Source organism: Acanthochromis polyacanthus, chromosome 17 (genome assembly GCF_021347895.1).
Source record: "Acanthochromis polyacanthus isolate Apoly-LR-REF ecotype Palm Island chromosome 17, KAUST_Apoly_ChrSc, whole genome shotgun sequence".
In the NCBI taxonomy this organism is placed as follows: Eukaryota; Metazoa; Chordata; class Actinopteri; family Pomacentridae; genus Acanthochromis; species Acanthochromis polyacanthus.
Window position 1 is genome coordinate 28,137,933 of NC_067129.1, and position 21,691 is coordinate 28,159,623.

A 21,691-nucleotide genomic window follows, 5' to 3' on the forward strand; every position below is an offset into this window, starting at 1 on the left:
TATATATATATATATATATATGTGTGTGTGTGTGTGTGTATATATATATATGTATACATGTATATATGTATATATATATATATATATATATATATATATAAAGACATTTAAACCAGACCAAGACAAAACCAGTGCAAAACCAGGATGAAAATTGGGCAGAAACCAGTTCAGTACCAGTCCAAAAGAAAGCAAAACCCAACAGTTAATGTGACCAGACCAGTTTAAAGCAGTTTTGGACCAATTTAAAGTAGTTTTAGACCAGTTTAAAGTAATTTTGAACCAGTTTAAGGCAGTTTTAGATGAGTTTAAGGTAGTTTTAGATGAGTTTAAGGTAGTTTTGAACCAGTTTCCAATAGTTTTAGACCAGTTTACAGTAGTTTTGGACCAGTTTCAACTTAAAACTTCTCTTTTCACACTGAAAGTCATCAAAGGTTCCCAAAATGTTTGAAAACAAAACAGCAAATGTTTAAAGAGGAGTTTGTACCCAATGACAAAGTCCAAAACCAGTATAAAACAAGACTGGAACTAGTATAAAAACAAAAAAAAAACATTTAAACCATACCAACACAAACTGGTGCAAAACCAGCCTGAAAACTGTTCAGTTCAGTACCAGTCCAAAAAAGCAAAACTATTCCAGTACAGTGCAACATGAGGCTAAAACCAACCAAACCAAAGACTAGTCCAAATCTAAGCTAAAACCTCACTAACACCAGTCTAAAAACAACTCATGCAATAAAAGAGCAAAAATACAAACTACTAGATTGAAACACTCTGCTGTTTATCGAGGCTAAAAACAAGTCTAACAAAGACTGAAACCAGGCTAAAACTAGCTTAAACCAAGATCAAAACCACAGTAAAGCCAGTAAAAACACAGCTAAACCTATTCAAAACTAGTCTAAAAGTAAGATGAAGTTGTGTGAAAGTAACCTGAAACAGCAGGTCCGAGACGGGGCTAAAACCAGTTCAATACCAGTCCAAAAGAAAAACCTTTCCGGTGTCTAGCATAAGGCTAAAACCAAACCCAAAACTAGACCAAAGACTGATCCAAATCCAAGCTAAAACCAGACTAAAACAAGGATGAAACCAAGTAAAAGCACCATCCAAAACCAGAGATAAAATTGGAGCTAATAGAAAAAGTATTGGATTCAAAGACTCTGCTGTTTATCGAGGCTAAAACCAAGTCTAACCAAGACTAAAACTAGCTAAAACCAAGATCAAAACGAAAATAATACCAGTAAAAACACAGCTAAAACCGGTTCAATACCAGTCTAAAACAAGGCTAAAACCAAACCCAAACCACAAACTAGGCCAAATCTAAGTTACAACCAGACAAAACAAGTCCAAATCCAAATGGAAAAAACTAATCCAAAACCAAACAGTAAACCTCGTCTAGAACTAGAAAAGCACTCGGAGAGCGCATACCTCCGCCATGCCGTTTGTCTGTCTGTCTGTCTGTCTGTCTGTGTGTGTGTGTGTGTGTCTGTCTGTTTGTCTGTTAACAGCATAACTCAAAAAGTCATGGACGGATTTTCACCAGATTTTTACAGGATGTCCGGAAGAGCACGAGTAAGAATCGATTAGAGATGGCGGCCATCTCTCAATTGTCCTTCGACCTTCAAAAAATTCCTGGATCCAGACGGTGATTCGGATCACCTCAAAAATCTAATCGATTCTTACTTTTGCTCTTCCGGACATCCTGTAAAAATTTGGTGAAAATCCGTCCATGACTTTTTGAGTTATGCTGTTAACAGACAAACAGACACACACACACACACACACACACACACACACACACACACACACACACACACACACAGACGGACAGACAGACAGACAAACGAACTCCGGTGATTACATAACCTCCTGGCGGAGGTAATAAGCTTAAAATTAGTCCCAAACCAGTCTAAATGACGGTACAATCAGTCTAAGTGAAGGTTAAACCAGTCTAAGTGAAGGTTAAACCAGTCTAAATGAAATTTTAATCAGTCTAAGTGAAGGTTAAACCAGTCTAAATGAAGGTTAAACCAGTCTAAGTGAAGGTTAAATCAGTCTAAATGAAGATTAAACCGGTCTAAATGAAGTCTCTAAAGCTAAAACCAGCCTCAGAAGCTAAAACCGTCGAAAACCTGGGATAGAATTGGAGCTAAAACAGTAAATATTGGATTGAAACAGGTTCAACGTTTCAGCCCATTAGATGGCGTTTCCAGCTTGTTTCCTGTTGCATTGTGGGTAGATGTGTTCCTGTTTATCAGCAGTAGGTGTTTGTATGGAGACTGTAGCATCAGTTTTGGTTCAGGTGTCCGTGGTGTCATTCTGGAATTCTGTACTGTTGCTTTTAGGAAAGAACTTCATGCCACTCATGACTTTATTGAGTAATTAAAGCTTTGCACGCCAAGTTGTGATGGTTTGGAGGCAAACTTGTCATCACATCTGGCTGACGTTAGCTGTAGCAGATCGGAGACTGTGACAAATGAAAACTTTCAATTCAGGCAAACATCCAGAGAAAGCTGCTAGGTGAGTAATGTGACAAGCACCTGCTCAGGTGTGATCTGTCCAAACATGTCGTCATATTAAACTCTGCAGAGGTTTTATTGATCGAGCAGCAAACAGGAAGGATGTTTCTACCGATGACCTTCAGAACCTTCAGCTGGATCCGTGTTGTTGGGCTTATTTCAGCTCAAAGTTCCTGAATCCAACTTTTATTTCTGCTCCAGAGGTGAAACTAAACCCCAGCTCAGGAACTCTGAGGTTAAGCAATAACTGGTTTATGAAACAGTCGTTACGATTGTGAAACACTTTTGGCCCGATAGGAGCTTTGTTTAATATCCAGCATTTATCTGATGAGATAAATGTTGGATGACCTCAGTAACATCACTTAGATCCCAAACATAAGATTAAAACATTTATATAAACATTATAAACATTATATATGTCTTTTAAAAAAGACAGCAGATGACAACAGGGAAGCAAAAACCAGACCAGAACCAGGGTAAAACACAGCTAACACAGCTAAACGCAGACTAAACCAAAAAGCCCAAAACAAGTCAAAACATAGCTATAACCGTCCAAAACTACTCTAAAACGACCCGTCTAAAACCAGTCAAAACACATCTAAAAAGATCCAAAACTAGTCTAAAACCACCCATCTAAAATTAGTCTAAAACAACCATCTAAAACCATCCAAAACTAGTCTAAATCAATCTGTCTAGAACATATCTAAACCAGTTGAAAACCAGGCTAAAACTAAGTAAAAATCCAGGAAAAACAAAACTAATCCAAAACAATGACAAACGTGACAGAAGACGTTAACTTGGGTTATTTGTCTTCAGACCAGATCGTGTTGGACCCCAAAGACCTCCGCTGGGTCGGGGCCTGGTGGCTCGGCTTCCTCGTGGCCTCCTGCCTCCTCTTCATCACCGCCATGCCGTACTTCTTCTTCCCCAGAACCATGACCAAAGAGGTGAGTCCAGACCAGAAACGTTTCCAGTTTTTAATTAGCTTCTTCTGTCCGACTCAGTGAGTCTTTCATTAACATCTTAACGTCCCCTTCAGCCGACAGCAGCCAGTAACGTTAGAAACTCATCACATGCACTCATTTTTATACAACTCCCATCAGTTCATCACTGATCTAACACCAGTCTGACAACTGTCTGAGAGGAGTTTAAAAAAAGCATTCTAAAACGAGGCCAAAGACCAGTCCAAAAAAAAAAATCCAGTTCAAAACAAGATTAAAATGAGTCTGAAACAAAGTTATAACCAACCCAAAATATGTCCTAATCAAAGCTAAAACCAAATCCAGAAATTAGCCTGAAATAGGTCTAAATCCAAAACAAGGCACTCTGACGTTAAACCTTGAGGAACATTTCAGGATTCCTCATTATCCCAACTGTGCAGGAACCGTTTGAGTTCAAAGTAGTTCCTTGAAGAACTTCTGCAGCTGATGTTTATCAATTTTTGACTCTTTTGACAAATCGCTGGCTTACAGTAACAAATGGTTAGCCAAAGATTGGCTGAAAGTAGTAAACAGTTAGCTAAAAGTAAAACAATAAATGGCTAGCTAAAACTATTAAATAGTTAAAAGTGATGCATTAGCTCATATTTTTTCGCTAATACATCACTTTGATCTAATCAGTTGTTTCGTATACCAATAAAAATAACCAGGTGATTAGCTGAAGATAAGTTTTTTTTACTTTTAGCCCTTTATTTTTCTATGTTTAGATAACCATGTGTTGCTTTTAAGTAACTATTTTTTACTTGTAGCTAATTATTTGTTATGTTAAGCTAACTGTCTATTGGTTGTGGCTAACTATTTTTTACTTTTAACCTACTATTTGCTATGTTTAGCTAACCCTTTGTTTCTTTTTGCTAACTATGTTTTTCTGTTTAGCTAACTATATGTTAGCTAACCAGTCATTGCTTTTAGCTAACTGTTTCTTACTTTTAGCTGGCTATTTAATATATAATAATATTGTTGTCATATTTGTTGAAATATTATGGTGTACACAGTTAATTACAGTAATCTTTAAAAATAAAATGACTAAAAATAAGTGTAAATGCAGGTCTAAAATATCAGTGCTAAATCTATAAGAAATCCTGGAGGAACCAGCATAAAAAGGTTCCTTATTGAGTTAGCAGAGGTTCCTCCAGGAACCATCAGGTCAGGTTCCTTAAATATCCTCCTGATCTTTGACACTAAACACACATAATCACATTCTTGTTCATTTATAAATCTAAAATCTCACCCATGTGCATCTGATTTCATATTCTAAAGCTATTTTTATGAACATCATCTGAGCTCACCATAAAACTACACAACGGCTGATTTGTTTTTCAATCTGTAGGACATAAAACCTCACAGCTTCCTTGATGAACTCAGACTCAGTGACGCTGGTTTATCTAAACGACGTGATAAATATCACATGAAGTGAACCTGGTGGCCTTCAGGCGCTTCAGTAGGAGAGTAAAACCCTCAACAGCTGAAAGGCTTCATGATAAAACACGAAAACTAGATTCCAGCAGCCTGTGAGTTATGGCTTCGATCCAGAAGAAAACAAAGAGAAAGTTGAACTCTGCTCATGTTTTATCTGTGAAATGAGATGAATCACCAACTCCCCGTTTTATTAAAGGTCAGACACTTCAGCTTCACTTTTTATTTAGATTAATAGTTTTGTTTTGACTTCAGTGAACAATTCTGCTGTTTCACACGTTTTAGTGTATTTTTTCAACTTTTTTCTGCTATTTTTAAGATGTTTTCTGTTTTGTTAAATTATTGATCAAGAAATATCACAGAAACATGACAAAAATGAGTCAACAAGCTAACGATTTGTTAGACAACCATTTCTTGGTTTTAGCTATTTTTTTTACCTGTAGCTAACTTTTTTTGTTTTAGCTAGTTATTTTTTACCTAGCTATTTTTTTTTTACTTTTAGCAAAACAATTGTCTGTTTTAGCTAGCCATTTCTACCTGTAGCTAACTATTTGTTACTTTTAGCTAATTAGTTTTTTTAACATGTAGCTAGCTATTTGTTAGTTTTTGCTAATTATTTTTTACCAGTTAGGTGATTGTTAATTTTAGCTAAGTATTTTAATTTTTAACCAATTATTTGTGAGGTTTAGCCAACTCTTTTTTACATGTAGCTAAGTATTTGTTTGTTTTAGCATTTTTTTTACATGTAGCTAACTATTTTTTTTTAACTTGTAACTAATTATATGTTAGTGTAGGCTAACATTTTTTTCACTTGTAGCTAACGATTTGTTGGTTTTAGCTAGCTGTTTTTCACCTGTAGCAAACTATTTGTTGATTCTAGTTATCTGTTTGTCACCTGTAGCTAGCTATTTTTTAACTTGTAGCTAACTATTTGTTGGTTTTAGCGAGTTTTTTTTTTACCTGTCACTAACTATTTGTTAGTTTTATCTCGCTCTTTTTGCCAGTAGCCTTTATTGTTTGTTTTTTTGTTTTTTAACCTGTGGCTAGTTATTTGTTAGTTTTAGCTGGATGTTTTTTTTACCTGTAGCTAACTGTTTGTTGGTTTTAGCTAACTCATTTTTTTTTTTACTGTAGCTAGCTGTTTGTTAGTTTTAGCGAAATATTTAGTTTTACCTGTAGCTGACTATTTGTTAGTTTTAGCCAAGTATTTTTTAACTTGTAGCTAACTATTTGTTGGTTTTAGCCAGCTATTTTTTTAACCTTTAACTAACTGTTTGTTGGTTTTATCTAGCTCTTTTTGCGAGTAACTTTTTGTTTGTTTGTTTGTTTTTTAACCTGTGGCTAGGTATTTGTTAGTTTTAGCTAGCTATTTTTTTTACTGTAGCTAGCTGTTTGTTGGTTCTAGCTAACTCATTTTTTTTTACTGTAGCTAGCTGTTTGTGAGTTTTTGGTAAGTATTTTTTTTACTGTAGCTAGCTGTTTGTTGGTTCTAGCGAACTCTTTTTTTTACTGTAGCTAGCTGTTTGTTGGTTCTAGCTAACTCATTTTTTTTTTACTGTAGCTAGCTGTTTGTGAGTTTTTGGTAAGTATTTTTTTTTACTGTAGTTAGCTGTTTGTTGGTTCTAGCGAACTCTTTTTTTTTACTGTAGCTAGCTGTTTGTTGGTTCTAGCTAACTCATTTTTTTTTACTGTAGCTAGCTGTTTGTGAGTTTTTGGTAAGTATTTTTTTTTACTGTAGTTAGCTGTTTGTTGGTTCTAGCCAACTATTTTTTTTTTACTGTAGCTAGCTGTTTGTTGGTTCTAGCTAACTCATTTTTTTTTACTGTAGCTAGCTGTTTGTGAGTTTTTGGTAAGTATTTTTTTTTTACTGTAGCTAGCTGTTTGTTGGTTCTAGCTAACTCATTTTTTTTTTACTGTAGCTAGCTGTTTGTGAGTTTTTGGTAAGTATTTTTTTTTACTGTAGTTAGCTGTTTGTTGGTTCTAGCGAACTCTTTTTTATACTGTAGCTAGCTGTTTGTTGGTTCTAGCTAACTCTTTTTTTTTTTTACTGTAGCTAGCTGTTTGTGAGTTTTTGGTAAGTATTTTTTTTTACTGTAGTTAGCTGTTTGTTGGTTCTAGCGAACTCTTTTTTTTACTGTAGCTAGCTGTTTGTTGGTTCTAGCTAACTCATTTTTTTTTACTGTAGCTAGCTGTTTGTGAGTTTTTGGTAAGTATTTTTTTTTACTGTAGCTAACTGTTTGTGAGTTTTTGGTAAGTATTTTTTTTTTACTGTAGTTAGCTGTTTGTTGGTTCTAGCGAACTCTTTTTTATACTGTAGCTAGCTGTTTGTTGGTTCTAGCTAACTCATTTTTTTTTTTTACTGTAGCTAGCTGTTTGTGAGTTTTTGGTAAGTATTTTTTTTTACTGTAGTTAGCTGTTTGTTGGTTCTAGCGAACTCTTTTTTTTTTACTGTAGCTAGCTGTTTGTTGGTTCTAGCTAACTCATTTTTTTTTTACTGTAGCTAGCTGTTTGTGAGTTTTTGGTAAGTATTTTTTTTTTACTGTAGTTAGCTGTTTGTTGGTTCTAGCCAACTATTTTTTTTTTTTACTGTAGCTAGCTGTTTGTTGGTTCTACCTAACTCATTTTTTTTTTACTGTAGCTAGCTGTTTGTGAGTTTTTGGTAAGTATTTTTTTTTTTACTGTAGCTAGCTGTTTGTTGGTTCTAGCGAACTCATTTTTTTTACTGTAGCTAGCTGTTTGTGAGTTTTTGGTAAGTATTTTTTTTACTGTAGTTAGCTGTTTGTTGGTTCTAGCGAACTCTTTTTTTTTTACTGTAGCTAGCTGTTTGTGAGTTTTTGGTAAGTATTTTTTTTACTGTAGTTAGCTGTTTGTTGGTTCTAGCGAACTCTTTTTTTTACTGTAGCTAGCTGTTTGTTGGTTCTAGCTAACTCATTTATTTTTTTTACTGTAGCTAGCTGTTTGTGAGTTTTTGGTAAGTATTTTTTTTACTGTAGTTAGCTGTTTGTTGGTTCTAGCGAACTCTTTTTTTTACTGTAGCTAGCTGTTTGTTGGTTCTAGCTAACTCATTTTTTTTTTACTGTAGCTAGCTGTTTGTGAGTTTTTGGTAAGTATTTTTTTTACTGTAGTTAGCTGTTTGTTGGTTTTAGCTAACTCTTTTTTTTTACTGTAACTAGCTGTTTGTTAGTTTTTGGTAAGTATTTTTTTTACCTGTAGCTCACTGTTTGTTGGTTTTAGCTAACTCTTTTTTTTTTACTGTAACTAGCTGTTTGTTAGTTTTTGGTAAGTATTTTTTTTACCTGTAGCTCACTGTTTGTTGGTTTTAGCTAACTAATTTTTTTACTGTAGCTAGCTGTTTGTTAGTTTTTGGTAAGTATTTTTTTTTACTGTAGCTAACTGTTTGTGAGTTTTTGGTAAGTATTTTTTTTTACTGTAGTTAGCTGTTTGTTGGTTCTAGCGAACTCTTTTTTTTACTGTAGCTAGCTGTTTGTTGGTTCTAGCTAACTCATTTTTTTTTTTACTGTAGCTAGCTGTTTGTGAGTTTTTGGTAAGTATTTTTTTTACTGTAGCTAGCTGTTTGTGAGTTTTTGGTAAGTATTTTTTTTTTACTGTAGCTAGCTGTTTGTTGGTTCTAGCTAACTCATTTTTTTTTTACTGTAGCTAGCTGTTTGTGAGTTTTTGGTAAGTATTTTTTTTACTGTAGTTAGCTGTTTGTTGGTTCTAGCGAACTCTTTTTTATACTGTAGCTAGCTGTTTGTTGGTTCTAGCTAACTCTTTTTTTTTTTTTACTGTAGCTAGCTGTTTGTGAGTTTTTGGTAAGTATTTTTTTTACTGTAGTTAGCTGTTTGTTGGTTCTAGCGAACTCTTTTTTTTTACTGTAGCTAGCTGTTTGTTGGTTCTAGCTAACTCATTTTTTTTTACTGTAGCTAGCTGTTTGTGAGTTTTTGGTAAGTATTTTTTTTTACTGTAGCTAACTGTTTGTGAGTTTTTGGTAAGTATTTTTTTTTTACTGTAGTTAGCTGTTTGTTGGTTCTAGCGAACTCTTTTTTATACTGTAGCTAGCTGTTTGTTGGTTCTAGCTAACTCATTTTTTTTTTTACTGTAGCTAGCTGTTTGTGAGTTTTTGGTAAGTATTTTTTTTACTGTAGTTAGCTGTTTGTTGGTTCTAGCGAACTCTTTTTTTTTACTGTAGCTAGCTGTTTGTTGGTTCTAGCTAACTCATTTTTTTTTACTGTAGCTAGCTGTTTGTGAGTTTTTGGTAAGTATTTTTTTTTTACTGTAGTTAGCTGTTTGTTGGTTCTAGCCAACTATTTTTTTTTTTACTGTAGCTAGCTGTTTGTTGGTTCTACCTAACTCATTTTTTTTTTACTGTAGCTAGCTGTTTGTGAGTTTTTGGTAAGTATTTTTTTTTTACTGTAGCTAGCTGTTTGTTGGTTCTAGCTAACTCATTTTTTTTACTGTAGCTAGCTGTTTGTGAGTTTTTGGTAAGTATTTTTTTTACTGTAGTTAGCTGTTTGTTGGTTCTAGCGAACTCTTTTTTTTTTTACTGTAGCTAGCTGTTTGTGAGTTTTTGGTAAGTATTTTTTTTTACTGTAGTTAGCTGTTTGTTGGTTCTAGCGAACTCTTTTTTTTTACTGTAGCTAGCTGTTTGTTGGTTCTAGCTAACTCATTTATTTTTTTTACTGTAGCTAGCTGTTTGTGAGTTTTTGGTAAGTATTTTTTTTACTGTAGTTAGCTGTTTGTTGGTTCTAGCGAACTCTTTTTTTTTACTGTAGCTAGCTGTTTGTTGGTTCTAGCTAACTCATTTTTTTTTACTGTAGCTAGCTGTTTGTGAGTTTTTGGTAAGTATTTTTTTTTACTGTAGTTAGCTGTTTGTTGGTTCTAGCCAACTATTTTTTTTTTACTGTAGCTAGCTGTTTGTTGGTTCTAGCTAACTCATTTTTTTTTACTGTAGCTAGCTGTTTGTGAGTTTTTGGTAAGTATTTTTTTTACTGTAGCTAGCTGTTTGTTGGTTCTAGCTAACTCATTTTTTTTTTTACTGTAGCTAGCTGTTTGTGAGTTTTTGGTAAGTATTTTTTTTACTGTAGTTAGCTGTTTGTTGGTTCTAGCGAACTCTTTTTTTTTACTGTAGCTAGCTGTTTGTTGGTTCTAGCTAACTCATTTTTTTTTTTACTGTAGCTAGCTGTTTGTGAGTTTTTGGTAAGTATTTTTTTTTACTGTAGTTAGCTGTTTGTTGGTTCTAGCGAACTCTTTTTTTTACTGTAGCTAGCTGTTTGTTGGTTCTAGCTAACTCATTTTTTTTTTACTGTAGCTAGCTGTTTGTGAGTTTTTGGTAAGTATTTTTTTTTTACTGTAGCTAGCTGTTTGTTGGTTCTAGCTAACTCATTTTTTTACTGTAGCTAGCTGTTTGTGAGTTTTTGGTAAGTATTTTTTTTTTTTACTGTAGTTAGCTGTTTGTTGGTTCTAGCAAACTCTTTTTTTACTGTAGCTAGCTGTTTGTTGGTTCTAGCTAACTCATTTTTTTTTTTACTGTAGCTAGCTGTTTGTGAGTTTTTGGTAAGTATTTTTTTTTTTACTGTAGTTAGCTGTTTGTTGGTTCTAGCCAACTATTTTTTTTTTTACTGTACCTAGCTGTTTGTTGGTTCTAGCTAACTCTTTTTTTTTTTTACTGTAGCTAGCTGTTTGTTGGTTCTAGCCAACTATTTTTTTTTTACTGTAGCTAGCTGTTTGTTGGTTCTAGCTAACTCATTTTTTTTTACTGTAGCTAGCTGTTTGTGAGTTTTTGGTAAGTATTTTTTTACTGTAGCTAACTGTTTGTTGGTTTTAGCTAACTCTTTTTTTTTTTACTGTAGCTAGCTGTTTGTTAGTTTTTGGTAAGTATTTTTTTTACCTGTAGCTCACTGTTTGTTGGTTTTAGCTAACTAATTTTTTTACTGTAGCTAGCTGTTTGTTAGTTTTTGGTAAGTATTTTTTTTTACTGTAGCTAACTGTTTGTTGGTTTTAGCTAACTCTTTTTTTTTTACTGTAACTAGCTGTTTGTTAGTTTTTGGTAAGTATTTTTTTTACCTGTAGCTCACTGTTTGTTGGTTTTAGCTAACTAATTTTTTTACTGTAGCTAGCTGTTTGTTAGTTTTTGGTAAGTATTTTTTTTTACCTGTAGCTAACTGTTTGTTGGTTCTAGCTAACTCATTTTTTTTACTGTAGCTAGCTGTTTGTTAGTTTTTGGTAAGTGTTCTTTTTTTTTTTTTTTTTTACTTGTCACTGACTATTTGTTAGTTGTAGCTAAGTAATTTTTTACTTGTAGCTAACTATTTGTTCCTTTTAGCTAACTATTGTTTATCTGTAGCTAACTATTTGTTTGCTTTAGCGAGCTGTTTAACAAAACAAGACAAAAATGAGCGAACATCTTAAATCTGTTTATTGATAAAATACTAATTTGCTCTTTTCTCAAGTCTGACTGCAGCTCAGTCGTACTGGACATTAGACTGAAGCTAGAAAAAAAATTGTAGAAACAGAATATCCTCAACTTTTAATGTCGTTTTCAGTCCTTTTAAAGTAAAAATCCAAACTGCAGCTGCTTTAAAAGGTTCCAACTCCCAGAATCCAGCCGTAAACCTTCATCAGAAACAGAGCTGGACCTGAATCAAACCTTAAAAGCTGCTGAAGCTAAAACAAACAGATTATTCTTCAGTTGGACTCTGTTGGTGTTTGAAAGTAGGTCAGAAGCTGATTTATGATTATATGCAGATGTTTTCAGATGGATCCTGTCCAGATGTTGCTTCAGACGTGAAACAGATAAAGTCTGAATGAAGCCAAACTTTCACTTTTACGCTTTTCATAGGAGAAGCTGTTGCTCTACATTTCCAGTAAAGTTTGATTTCTGTTTCAGTGACCCAGAAAGGAGCGACATCATGTTTATCCCTGACCTGGATTTAAGAGATAAAACCTGGTTGTGGAAAAATAAACCTGTTAAAAAAAGAAAAACAAATGCCAAAATATGAAATGTGTTTTAAAAAAATAACAGTGGATAGCTTTAAAGTAATAAATAAATAAATGATTATTTACCATTTGGATCTTTTTTATTACAGACAACGTGTAAATTCACTTTTTTTTTTACTGATATTATCTTTAATTTAGCAAATCAGATAAAAGCTGTAAAATAATTATATTTTCTGAATATTTAAATAAATTTTTCTAAAGTAGGATTTTACAGTTAAATGTTGTAAAAAGAAAAATATTTATAAAAAATGTTATTTTTGCTAATTTAATTCCATTCTAAAGAGTTTAATTTTATAGTTTAACATTTTAAAAGAAAAATATTTATTCGTAAAAATACAGATTTTTATTGTGAACATTATTTGGAGTTTTGGTCTTTTATTTTATTTCAGTCAACTTGTAAATGAATATTTTTTCTGCGATTTTAACAGATATCTTTTTTTTAAAAATGGTAAAAACTGCAAAATATTATTTATTTCAGATTTAATCACAGTTTTTAAAAGGTAAAATTTTACAGTCAAACACTGCAAAGATCAACTTATTACTTGCAAAAATAAAATTTATAAATTAAAATTTAAAAATTGTGTAAGATAAACGACACAAACTATAAAAAATAAATAAATAATTTATGATTGTGGCATTTTTTTTCTAATAAAAGTCAACATACAAGCTATTTTTTCAGTGATTTTAATAGATGTATAAAATTCAACAAACAGTAAAACAATTTAACAAGCAATCTAAAATTACTGAAAATTTGTCCAAAATTATGAAAAATGTCCACAAACGTGAAGAATCAAAGCAGAGGCTCAGAAATGATGGAAAAAGTCCATTAAAGAGGGATAAATCTGGATCCACGTCTATGGACTTTGACTGAAATAGAAACTCCAGAAATCAGCTGTTAGATTTATTTACCGACTACCGTACTGCGGTAATCAATAAATTAATTTGAGTAGTTTTTTATGAAATCTAAATTCTCTGATTCCGGTTTCCTAAATGTGAACATTCACAGAATAAAATTAGAACTGTGATCATTGATAAAGTTACTGGAGATGGAGAATAAAATGAGTCTTTGTGCTAATTGGTATTTTTGTGATAATTTTGCTACTTCTTGTGGTGATTTTTCTCTTTTTTGTGGTATTTTTTTCCTTTTTGAGGTGATTTTGGTACTTTTTGTAGTAATTTTTGTACTTTATTATGGTGTCTTTGGTCCTCGTGGTGATTTTTCATGTTTTTGCTGGCAGATTTGAATCTTTCAAGGTCATTTTGGCTCTTTTGAGGCCTATTTTGTGTCTTTTTGTGGTAATTTTGGCCCTTTTTGTGGTTATTTTTCATGTTTTTTGTACCAAATTTGAGTTTTGGTTGCAATTTCACGTGTTTTATGGTAGTTTTGGTCCTTGCAGTGGTAAATTTGGCCTTTTTTGTGGTGATTTTTTCAGCTTTTATTATTTTTTTAGTTCCAGTTTTCTCCAGACCTCAGATGTGTTTCTCCTCCTAAATGTCCTGGTTCTATCTGCTGGACTGATGAAGTTCTGAGGCTCAGAAATGATGGAAAAGGTCCATTAAAAAGTGATAAACCTGGACCCACCTCTATGGACTTAGAGGACCTGGAACTCTTCTACAAAGTTACTGAAGATAAAACTTTCCTCAGTTTTGTTTGTTTTCATGCAGAATGGTCCTGGAATCGGTCGGCTAACATGCTGACGTCGTGCTTTCAGGACTTGTTTATTTAAAGCTTCCTGATGTGAAGCTTCCCGGCAGCAGACGGAAATGTTTGCAGTCCACCATGTGACGATGATTTTCCGTTTCTGTGCAGGACTCTGCAGACGACGTGGAATCCAAACCGGACAGCAAGCAGCAGACGAAGCCCCCCCAGGAACTATCACTGCTTCAGTTCCTCAAAAGTGAGTCTGGTGTTGTACTTCCTGTTTGCTGTCTGAGGCTGGAGTTTACTGCAGGACGTCGACTGCCAGCGATGGTCAAAGAATTAAAGATTAAACAAGATGCTGAGTTAAAACATTTTGACTGAAATAGAAACTCCAGAAATCAGCTGTTAGATTTATTTACTGAATACCGTACTGCGGTAATCAATAAATTAATTTGAGTAGTTTTTTATGAAATCTAAATTCTCTGATTCCGGTTTCCTAAATGTGAATGATTCTGAGTTCTTCACCTCTCCTCCACAGTAAATTCAAAGACACAAACAATAACCACAAAGACACAAAACGACCACAGAGAGACACAAAAGGACCAATAATTTACACAAAATGACTCAAAAGTGACATGAAATCTCCACAGACATAAAACAACCACAAAGAAACAAATAATACAAAAAAAGACAGAAAACAACAAAACGACAAAAACATAGAGACAAAAAAATATAAAGTGACACAAAAAGACCAAAAACTGACACAAAATCTCTATAAAGTAACACAAAAAACACAAAATGACACAAAACGACCAAAAAAATGACACAAACAACCAGAAACAGATGGAAAATGACCAAAAAGTGACACAAAATCTCTATAAAATAACACAAAAAACACAAAATGGAACAAAGCAACCAAAAAATGACACAAAACGTCCAAAAAATGACATAAACAACCAGAAACAGATGGAAAATGACCAAAAAGTGACACAAAATCTCTACAAAATAACACAAAAAACACAAAATGGAACAAAGCAACCAAAAAATGACACAAAACGTCCAAAAAATGACATAAACAACCAGAAACAGATGGAAAATGACCAAAAAGTGACACAAAATCTCTATAAAATAACACAAAAAACACAAAATGACACAAAACGACCAAAAAATGACACAAAACGTCCAAAAAATGACATGAACAACCAGAAACAGATGGAAAATGACCAAAAAGTGACACAAAATCTCCACAAAGTGACACAAAAAATACAAAATGACAGAAAACAACTGTGACTGTGACACCAGCTGTCCTCTGCCGTGAGGGAACTGGTTCCTCCACTGGTTTCTTTGGATTAGAACCCGCTGATGTTCTCTGCTGGTCCTCAGGTTTCCCTCGGATCGCTCTGAGGACGCTGAGGACTCCGGTCTACCTGCTGGTGGTTCTGGCTCAGGTCAACCTGGCGGCGCTGCTGTCCGGACTCGCCACCTTCATGGCCAAGTTCATCGAGAAGCAGTTCAGCCAGACCACTTCCTTCTCCACCATGATGATCGGTGGGTTGGAGCTCCGTCGTCTCCTGAACCTGAAAGCCACTTCCTGTCTGCCAGGTCTTTAGCCTCTGTTCTCCTGCTTTCTTTCCTCAGGAGGAGTCGGGATCCCGATGGCGGTGGTGGGAACCGTTCTGGGTGGAGCTCTGATGCGAAGGTTTAATCTTTCCGTCAGCAGCTCCGGCAAAGTGTGCACGGTGGCCATCTTGCTCGGCATGTTCTTCGCCATGCCGATGCTTCTGATTGGCTGCCCGACGCAGACGGTCGCCGGCGTGTTTCCTCCCGGGTAGCTACACTGTTAGCATACCAGACACACAGCGCTAACTCCCCCTGAGCTAATGTGGCGTTCATTTGACCTCTGTCAGGGAACTAATTTCATCATCGGCACTGAACTAACTTCACCACTGACAAGGGTCTAATTTCATGACAGTCGGGGAACCAAGTTCCCCACTAACCCAAACACCATCATGGGGGAACTAATGTCACGATTGTCATTTGAGTAATTTCACCACTGACGAGGAACTAGTTTCACAAGTGACTGGGTAGAGTTTTTTTCTTCTGATATTGAACCAGTATCACATTTTTTTACCACTATGTATTAATTTTACCAGTGGCAAGAAACTAACTTTACTACTAACATGGGACTAATTTCCACCCTGACAGGGAACTAATGTTTACCACGGACATTTCACTAGTATCAACACTGCAAAGGACCTAATTTCGCCACTGACAGGAAACTATTTTGCTTCTGATACTGAACTAGTAACAGCACTAACAGGGAACTAATTTCTCCATAGTCAGGAAAGTAATTTTGCCATTGGCAGAGAACCAGCTTTACTTCTAATACTGCACTAAGAACACCACTGTCTGGGAACTAATTTCTCTACTGGAAGGAAACTACTGTCAGCACAGTCCTGGGATGAACTTTGCCATAGAAAGGGAACCAATTTTTCCCACTGACAACTAACAAATTTCACTGTTGACAGGAAATGAATTTCCCCATTCACAGTGAATTTCTTAACTCGTTTAGCCACTGACAGGGAAACAATTTATACCACTGACGAGAAACTCATTTTACCACTGAAAGAGAACTAATGCCATCATGGACAGAAAACTGATTTGACTTGTGATACTGAACTACTATGACCAATGACAGGGAACTAATTTTACTTATGATGCTGAACTAATATGACCAGTGACAGGGAACTATCTTCAAAACTAACAATGACCTAATTTCTCCACTGACAGGGAACTCATTTCCTGAATGTCGGGTTGCTAATTTTAATTTCCCTGCTTCGAGGGAACTTATTTCCCCTTTGACAGGCTGTAGTTTGTGATTCTCTGTAGATAAAATCTTTGCTGGAGTGATTCTGAGTAAACATGGTTCCACCTTGTTGCCATGCCAACCCTGTGGACTGAAAATCTAAATGGGTTGAAACTGTCCTTATGTTCCCAGAACCAGACCGCCATCCTGCAGTTATGACTGTCGCTGTCCTCAGGAGGCCTTCAACCCGGTCTGTGGTTCTGATGGTGTTGAGTTCCGGTCGCCATGCCACGCCGGCTGTTCGTCCGTCCAAACCGACGCCAACAACAAAGTCACAGTAAGAACGATTCCTCTGTTCCACCTCTGAACACTCAGTTATCGCTCTGATAGAGTTATGAGTTCGTGTGCTGCTGGTTTCCTGCTGCTAATAAAATAACAGTCCAATCTGTCTTTGTTTGCCGTGAACACTCCCTGGTTTCATAATGGTTCCCCCAGCGGTTGTTTCTGTGGAAGAGGTCTTGATGGGAAACAGGCGGTGCTGATGAGAATCCACATGACAGATAATTACTGTGACAGAAGAACAGTGACTGAAACCTGCAGGAATCTGACACTAAACTCATCCAAGAACATCCACGTTTGAAAACCACGTTGTCTTTAGGAAACCACCGAACTGGAAGACGCTGAAAACAATGTTTACAGTCAGATGTGCAGATATTAAAATGTTTATTTTAACCCAGACCAACAGAACAGCAGCTGGAAGTGAAAAATCCGACGTCTGAATCCAAAGATTCTGTGGATTTCTGAGCTCTGAGGACGCCTTTAAACGTCAAAGTGAAAGTGGAAATAAGTGACTGTCCAGATGTTTCCGACTTTAAACCCTTCAGGATGTTTGTCACGTTTATCCTGAAAACTGGAGATTCACTTGAAGTTTCCTGGAACTGGAACTGGTTCAGCATCGACACAAAGTTTGATTTAAACTGAAAAAGAAATAAATCAGGAAAAGTGTTGTTTCCTAAAGGCTGAAAAAATTTAAATTAACTCATTTAAATTAGATGGAGGAACGTTCTGTAATATATAGAAATATAGAACATTCCTCTGTATACTATAGAATGTTTCTCCTTTATATGTATGTATGTATGTATGTATGTATGTATGTATATGTGTGTGTGTGTGTATATATATATATATGTATGTATGTATGTATGTATGTGTGTATGTATGTATGTATATGTATGTATGTGTGTATATATATATATATATATATATATATATATGTATGTATGTATGTGTGTATGTATGTATGTATATGTATGTATGTGTGTATGTATATATATATATATATATATATATATATATATATATATATATATATATATATATATATATATATATATATGTATATATATATATATATATATATATATATATATGTATATATATATATATATATATATATATATATATATATATATGTATGTATGTATGTATGTATGTGTGTATGTATGTATGTATATGTATGTATGTGTGTATATATATATATATATATATATATATATATATATATATATATATATATATATATATATATATGTATATATATATATATATATATATATATACACACATATATATATATATATATATATATATATATATATATATATATATATGTATGTATATATATATATATAAAAGGAGAAACGTTCTATAGTATACAGAGGAACGTTCTTCTGTAATATGTTTCCTCAGCAGCGTCCTGGGAACATTGCAGGTGGAATGTTCCACTTTTGTTAATGTGTCATTATACAGGAACACCTTATAAAAATCATCTGAGGCCTCAGTCACATCTGGAAAACATTTTTTGAACATTGTCTCGAGAACGTTGCGCCTTTATAGAACATAATATGGTTCCTTACAACAGCTTTAATTGTTAGTATTCTGTCAGTGTTCTACCAGTGTTCTGTTTATTTTTCTGTCAGGGTTCCATCAGTGTTCTGTTATTGTTCTGTCAGTGTTCTGTTATTGTTCTAACAGTGTTCTACCAGTGTTTTGTCAGTGTTCTAACAGTGTGTGGGTTCTCTGCAGAACTACACTGAGTGTCGGTGTGTCGGTGGTCTCGGCTTCGCCCTTCCTAGAACCTGTGGCAGCAGATGTTCCCACCTCCTGAAGCCCTTCATGGTTCTCCTGGCTCTCACCAGCTTCATCGCCGCGTTCTCCCAGACGCCGTCCTACATGATGATCCTCAGGTGTGACGATAAGAACCGGTTCTGGAAATGACCACATGTTTCTGTGAAGTTTCCCTGAAGTTTTGCAAGATAATAGTCAGGGAACATTGCAGGAATGTTACCTGAAGGTCCTTGGGGAAATCTTCAGTGGACCTTCAGCGGTGTTCCTTTTAGGTTCCATGAAGATAATTTTGTGAAACCTTCACAAGATCTTCAGGCAGTGTTCCCTGAAGATCATCTGAAGGTTTCACAAAATAACCTTAACAAAATCTTATAGGAACCTTCGGGGAATGTTGGCTAAAGGTTCCCTGAAAGTTCCTTGAAGGTACCTTGAAGATCCCCTGAAGATCATCAGAAGGTTTCACAACGAACCTTAAGAAGGAAACTTAGAGGAAATTTCAGGGAATGTTTCCAGAACATTCTTTGACAGTTTTCTGAAGGTTTCACAAAGAACTTTCAGTGATTCTTGTTGGAACATTCCTTAAATGTTCCATGAAGGTCTCCTGAGAATCATTTGAAAGTTTCCTCCCCAGAACCTTCAAAGAACATTCCCAGAACATTCTTTGAAGGTTCCTTGACAGTCCTCATGAACCAGGGAACTTTCTGGGAACCCTTGGAGCACGTTTCCAGAACATATAAACTGTTCTGTTTCAGTATTTTTGTCAGATTTTTCTGTTCTGCGTCTCGGTCTGATGAATCTGTAAAGAAACTAACTGTCGGTTCTTCTTCTGTGGTGTTGGTTCTGCAGGTCGGTTCCTCCAGAGGATAAGTCTTTGGCAGTGGGAGTTCAGTACATGTTGTTCAGAGTCCTCGGTGAGTCCACGTCTGTTCTTCAAGTTCTAGAGGGAAACTCAGGAGGTTTTAGGTTCCACATGGTTCCACCAACGTTCTCCTGAACGTTCCTGCTCCCCAGCTGATGAACCTTTTGTTTCTGTGGTTCTGTCTGCAGCCTTCATGCCCGGCCCGGTTCTGTACGGCAGCGTCATCGACACCACCTGCATCCTGTGGGGCAGGAAGTGCGGCAAAACTACTTCCTGTCTGTACTACAACCTGGACCGCTTCAGAGAGAGGTGACGACGACAACGATGGCAACAACAAACATGGCAACAACAAAAACAAACACAACAGCAAAAACAGCAACAAACATGAGAACAAAAAGCACAACAACAATAATGACAACAACAAACAACACACACAATGACAACAAAAACAAACATAAGAAAAACAAAAACAACAACAAACAATGAAAACAACAAAAAGAAATGACAACAGAAAACACAACAAACACAACAACAAAAACAGACACAGTAAAGTCGCGTGTCCACTCGATGTGATTTTCTCTGCATCTGAACATCACACGGCGGTGGGCGGTCACTAGCGGACAGCGTAGCGGCCCGCTGTAGCTCAGCGCTGTCATGTGACCATGTTGTGGTCTGCTCGCCATCCGTGTGATGTTCAGGTGCGGTGCGTTGCCGTGTGGGAAAACCGCATCTAGTGGACATCGGCTTAACAAGAAAAACAAACACAACAATGACAGCAAAAACAAAGACAACAACAACGACACATTTAGAGTCTTTTGTTGTTTGTTTTTTTTGTTTTTTTTACAGATTTTGAGTCATTTTTATGGATTTTTCTGTCACTTTGGGCCAGTTTTGGTCATTTTGGACAAAATTTGAATCGTGTTGTGTCACCTTCAACAAACTTTGTGTCTTTTTAGACACCTTTTAAATAATTTTGTACATTGTTTCTGTCTTGTTTTTGCACTGATAAAGGATCTAATTTTTATTGTAAGCATGTTTTTAGTCATTTTAAACTAATTTCAAACAGAAAACGGTGCATTTCACTTCACTGGAGACACATTATTAATCATTTTGAACACATTGAGAGTGATTTTAGACAAATTTAGAGTCACATTGGGCAAGTTTTTCTAAATTTAGATGTTCTGTGGAGAGTCTGAACCAACCTTACCTCCTGTTGTGTTGTTGTTGTTGTTGTTTACAGGTTCCTGGGGCTGCAGGTTGTGTTTGTTTGTGGCGGGCTGCTTTGCTTCCTGTTGACGGTCGTGGTCCTGCGGCGGAGAGCTGGACGTCCAGAGCTGCAGCCGGAGAGCAACGGCGGCTACGAGCTGGTGAACGAACACAAACCAACGGACAACAACAAAGAGGTGAACGGAACCAAAACCTGAGGAGAAACGCAGCAGGAAACAAACAAACAAACAAACAAACTGAGGCTGGACAGACAGAAGGAGCTCTGAATGAAACCTTCTGCTTAAACCCTCAGAAAACTTCAGTGAGTTTTTCTATAATAAGCTGCTGGGTTCTGACATTTACCAATGAAACGTAAAGAAAACACAAAGAAAACACAATCTAACAGGGTTCAGCGTGAAAATATTCCACAAATCTTCATTGAGCTGTAAGTTTACGAAGCTCAGAGGAAAAAGACGACGACAATCTATGAACCCGTATTTAGAAAAACAAACAAACAAACAAACAAATGCTGCTGCGGTCAGAAAACTTTCAGAAACACAAAAACCATCATGGAGAGACTCACTTTACTATTAGAGCCTGAAAGTAACACAAAAACACACTAAACGACCACAAACAGACACAAAATGACCACAGAGACACACAATTACAACAGACAAAAACAACCACAGACACAAAACCACAACAAAGAAACACAAAACAACAACAAAAGTTTCTTTGTTTTCTTTTTTAATCATTGCTCCAATGTTTCATGAACATTGTGCTTTTACTTTGAAATCACATATTTTTTATATATTTTTATACTAATGGAACTGAACTGATTTTGCTTTTATCTGTTTGTTGTATAAAAGCTTTTATATCGTTTGTTTTTTAAGCTGATTTTTATAGAAGTTTGTTTTGTTTTTATACGAGTTTTCAGTAACTTTGGTGCCGAAGCTTTTAAAAACCTGCATCATCGTCTGTGAATGTTTCCTGTTTGTTCACTGGATTTTATCTGCAGCAGAAAAGCTTCTAAATCTGAAACTGTGAGGAGAAAAAGCTTCAAGAAGTTCAACAAAACTTTGTTTCTGTGAATCTGTGAAAACGGAATAAAACTTTATTTTACTCTCA

The 21,691-nt window shown here is 35.4% G+C and overlaps 1 protein-coding gene across 1 annotated transcript in view; it reads left to right on the forward strand.

Moving 5' to 3' along the window:
* Window positions 1-21,691, forward strand: part of slco2b1 (solute carrier organic anion transporter family, member 2B1) — a 36,018-nt gene extending 14,327 nt beyond the window's left edge. Inside the window, exons 7-15 of the mRNA XM_022221742.2 lie at window positions 3,330-3,460; window positions 13,734-13,821; window positions 14,949-15,113; window positions 15,204-15,393; window positions 16,564-16,708; window positions 18,457-18,617; window positions 19,345-19,409; window positions 19,546-19,666; window positions 20,598-21,691. Coding sequence (XP_022077434.2) covers window positions 3,330-3,460; window positions 13,734-13,821; window positions 14,949-15,113; window positions 15,204-15,393; window positions 16,564-16,708; window positions 18,457-18,617; window positions 19,345-19,409; window positions 19,546-19,666; window positions 20,598-20,781 — 1,250 coding nt within the window. The 3' untranslated portion in view covers window positions 20,782-21,691. The remainder of the gene's footprint in view (window positions 1-3,329; window positions 3,461-13,733; window positions 13,822-14,948; window positions 15,114-15,203; window positions 15,394-16,563; window positions 16,709-18,456; window positions 18,618-19,344; window positions 19,410-19,545; window positions 19,667-20,597) is intronic.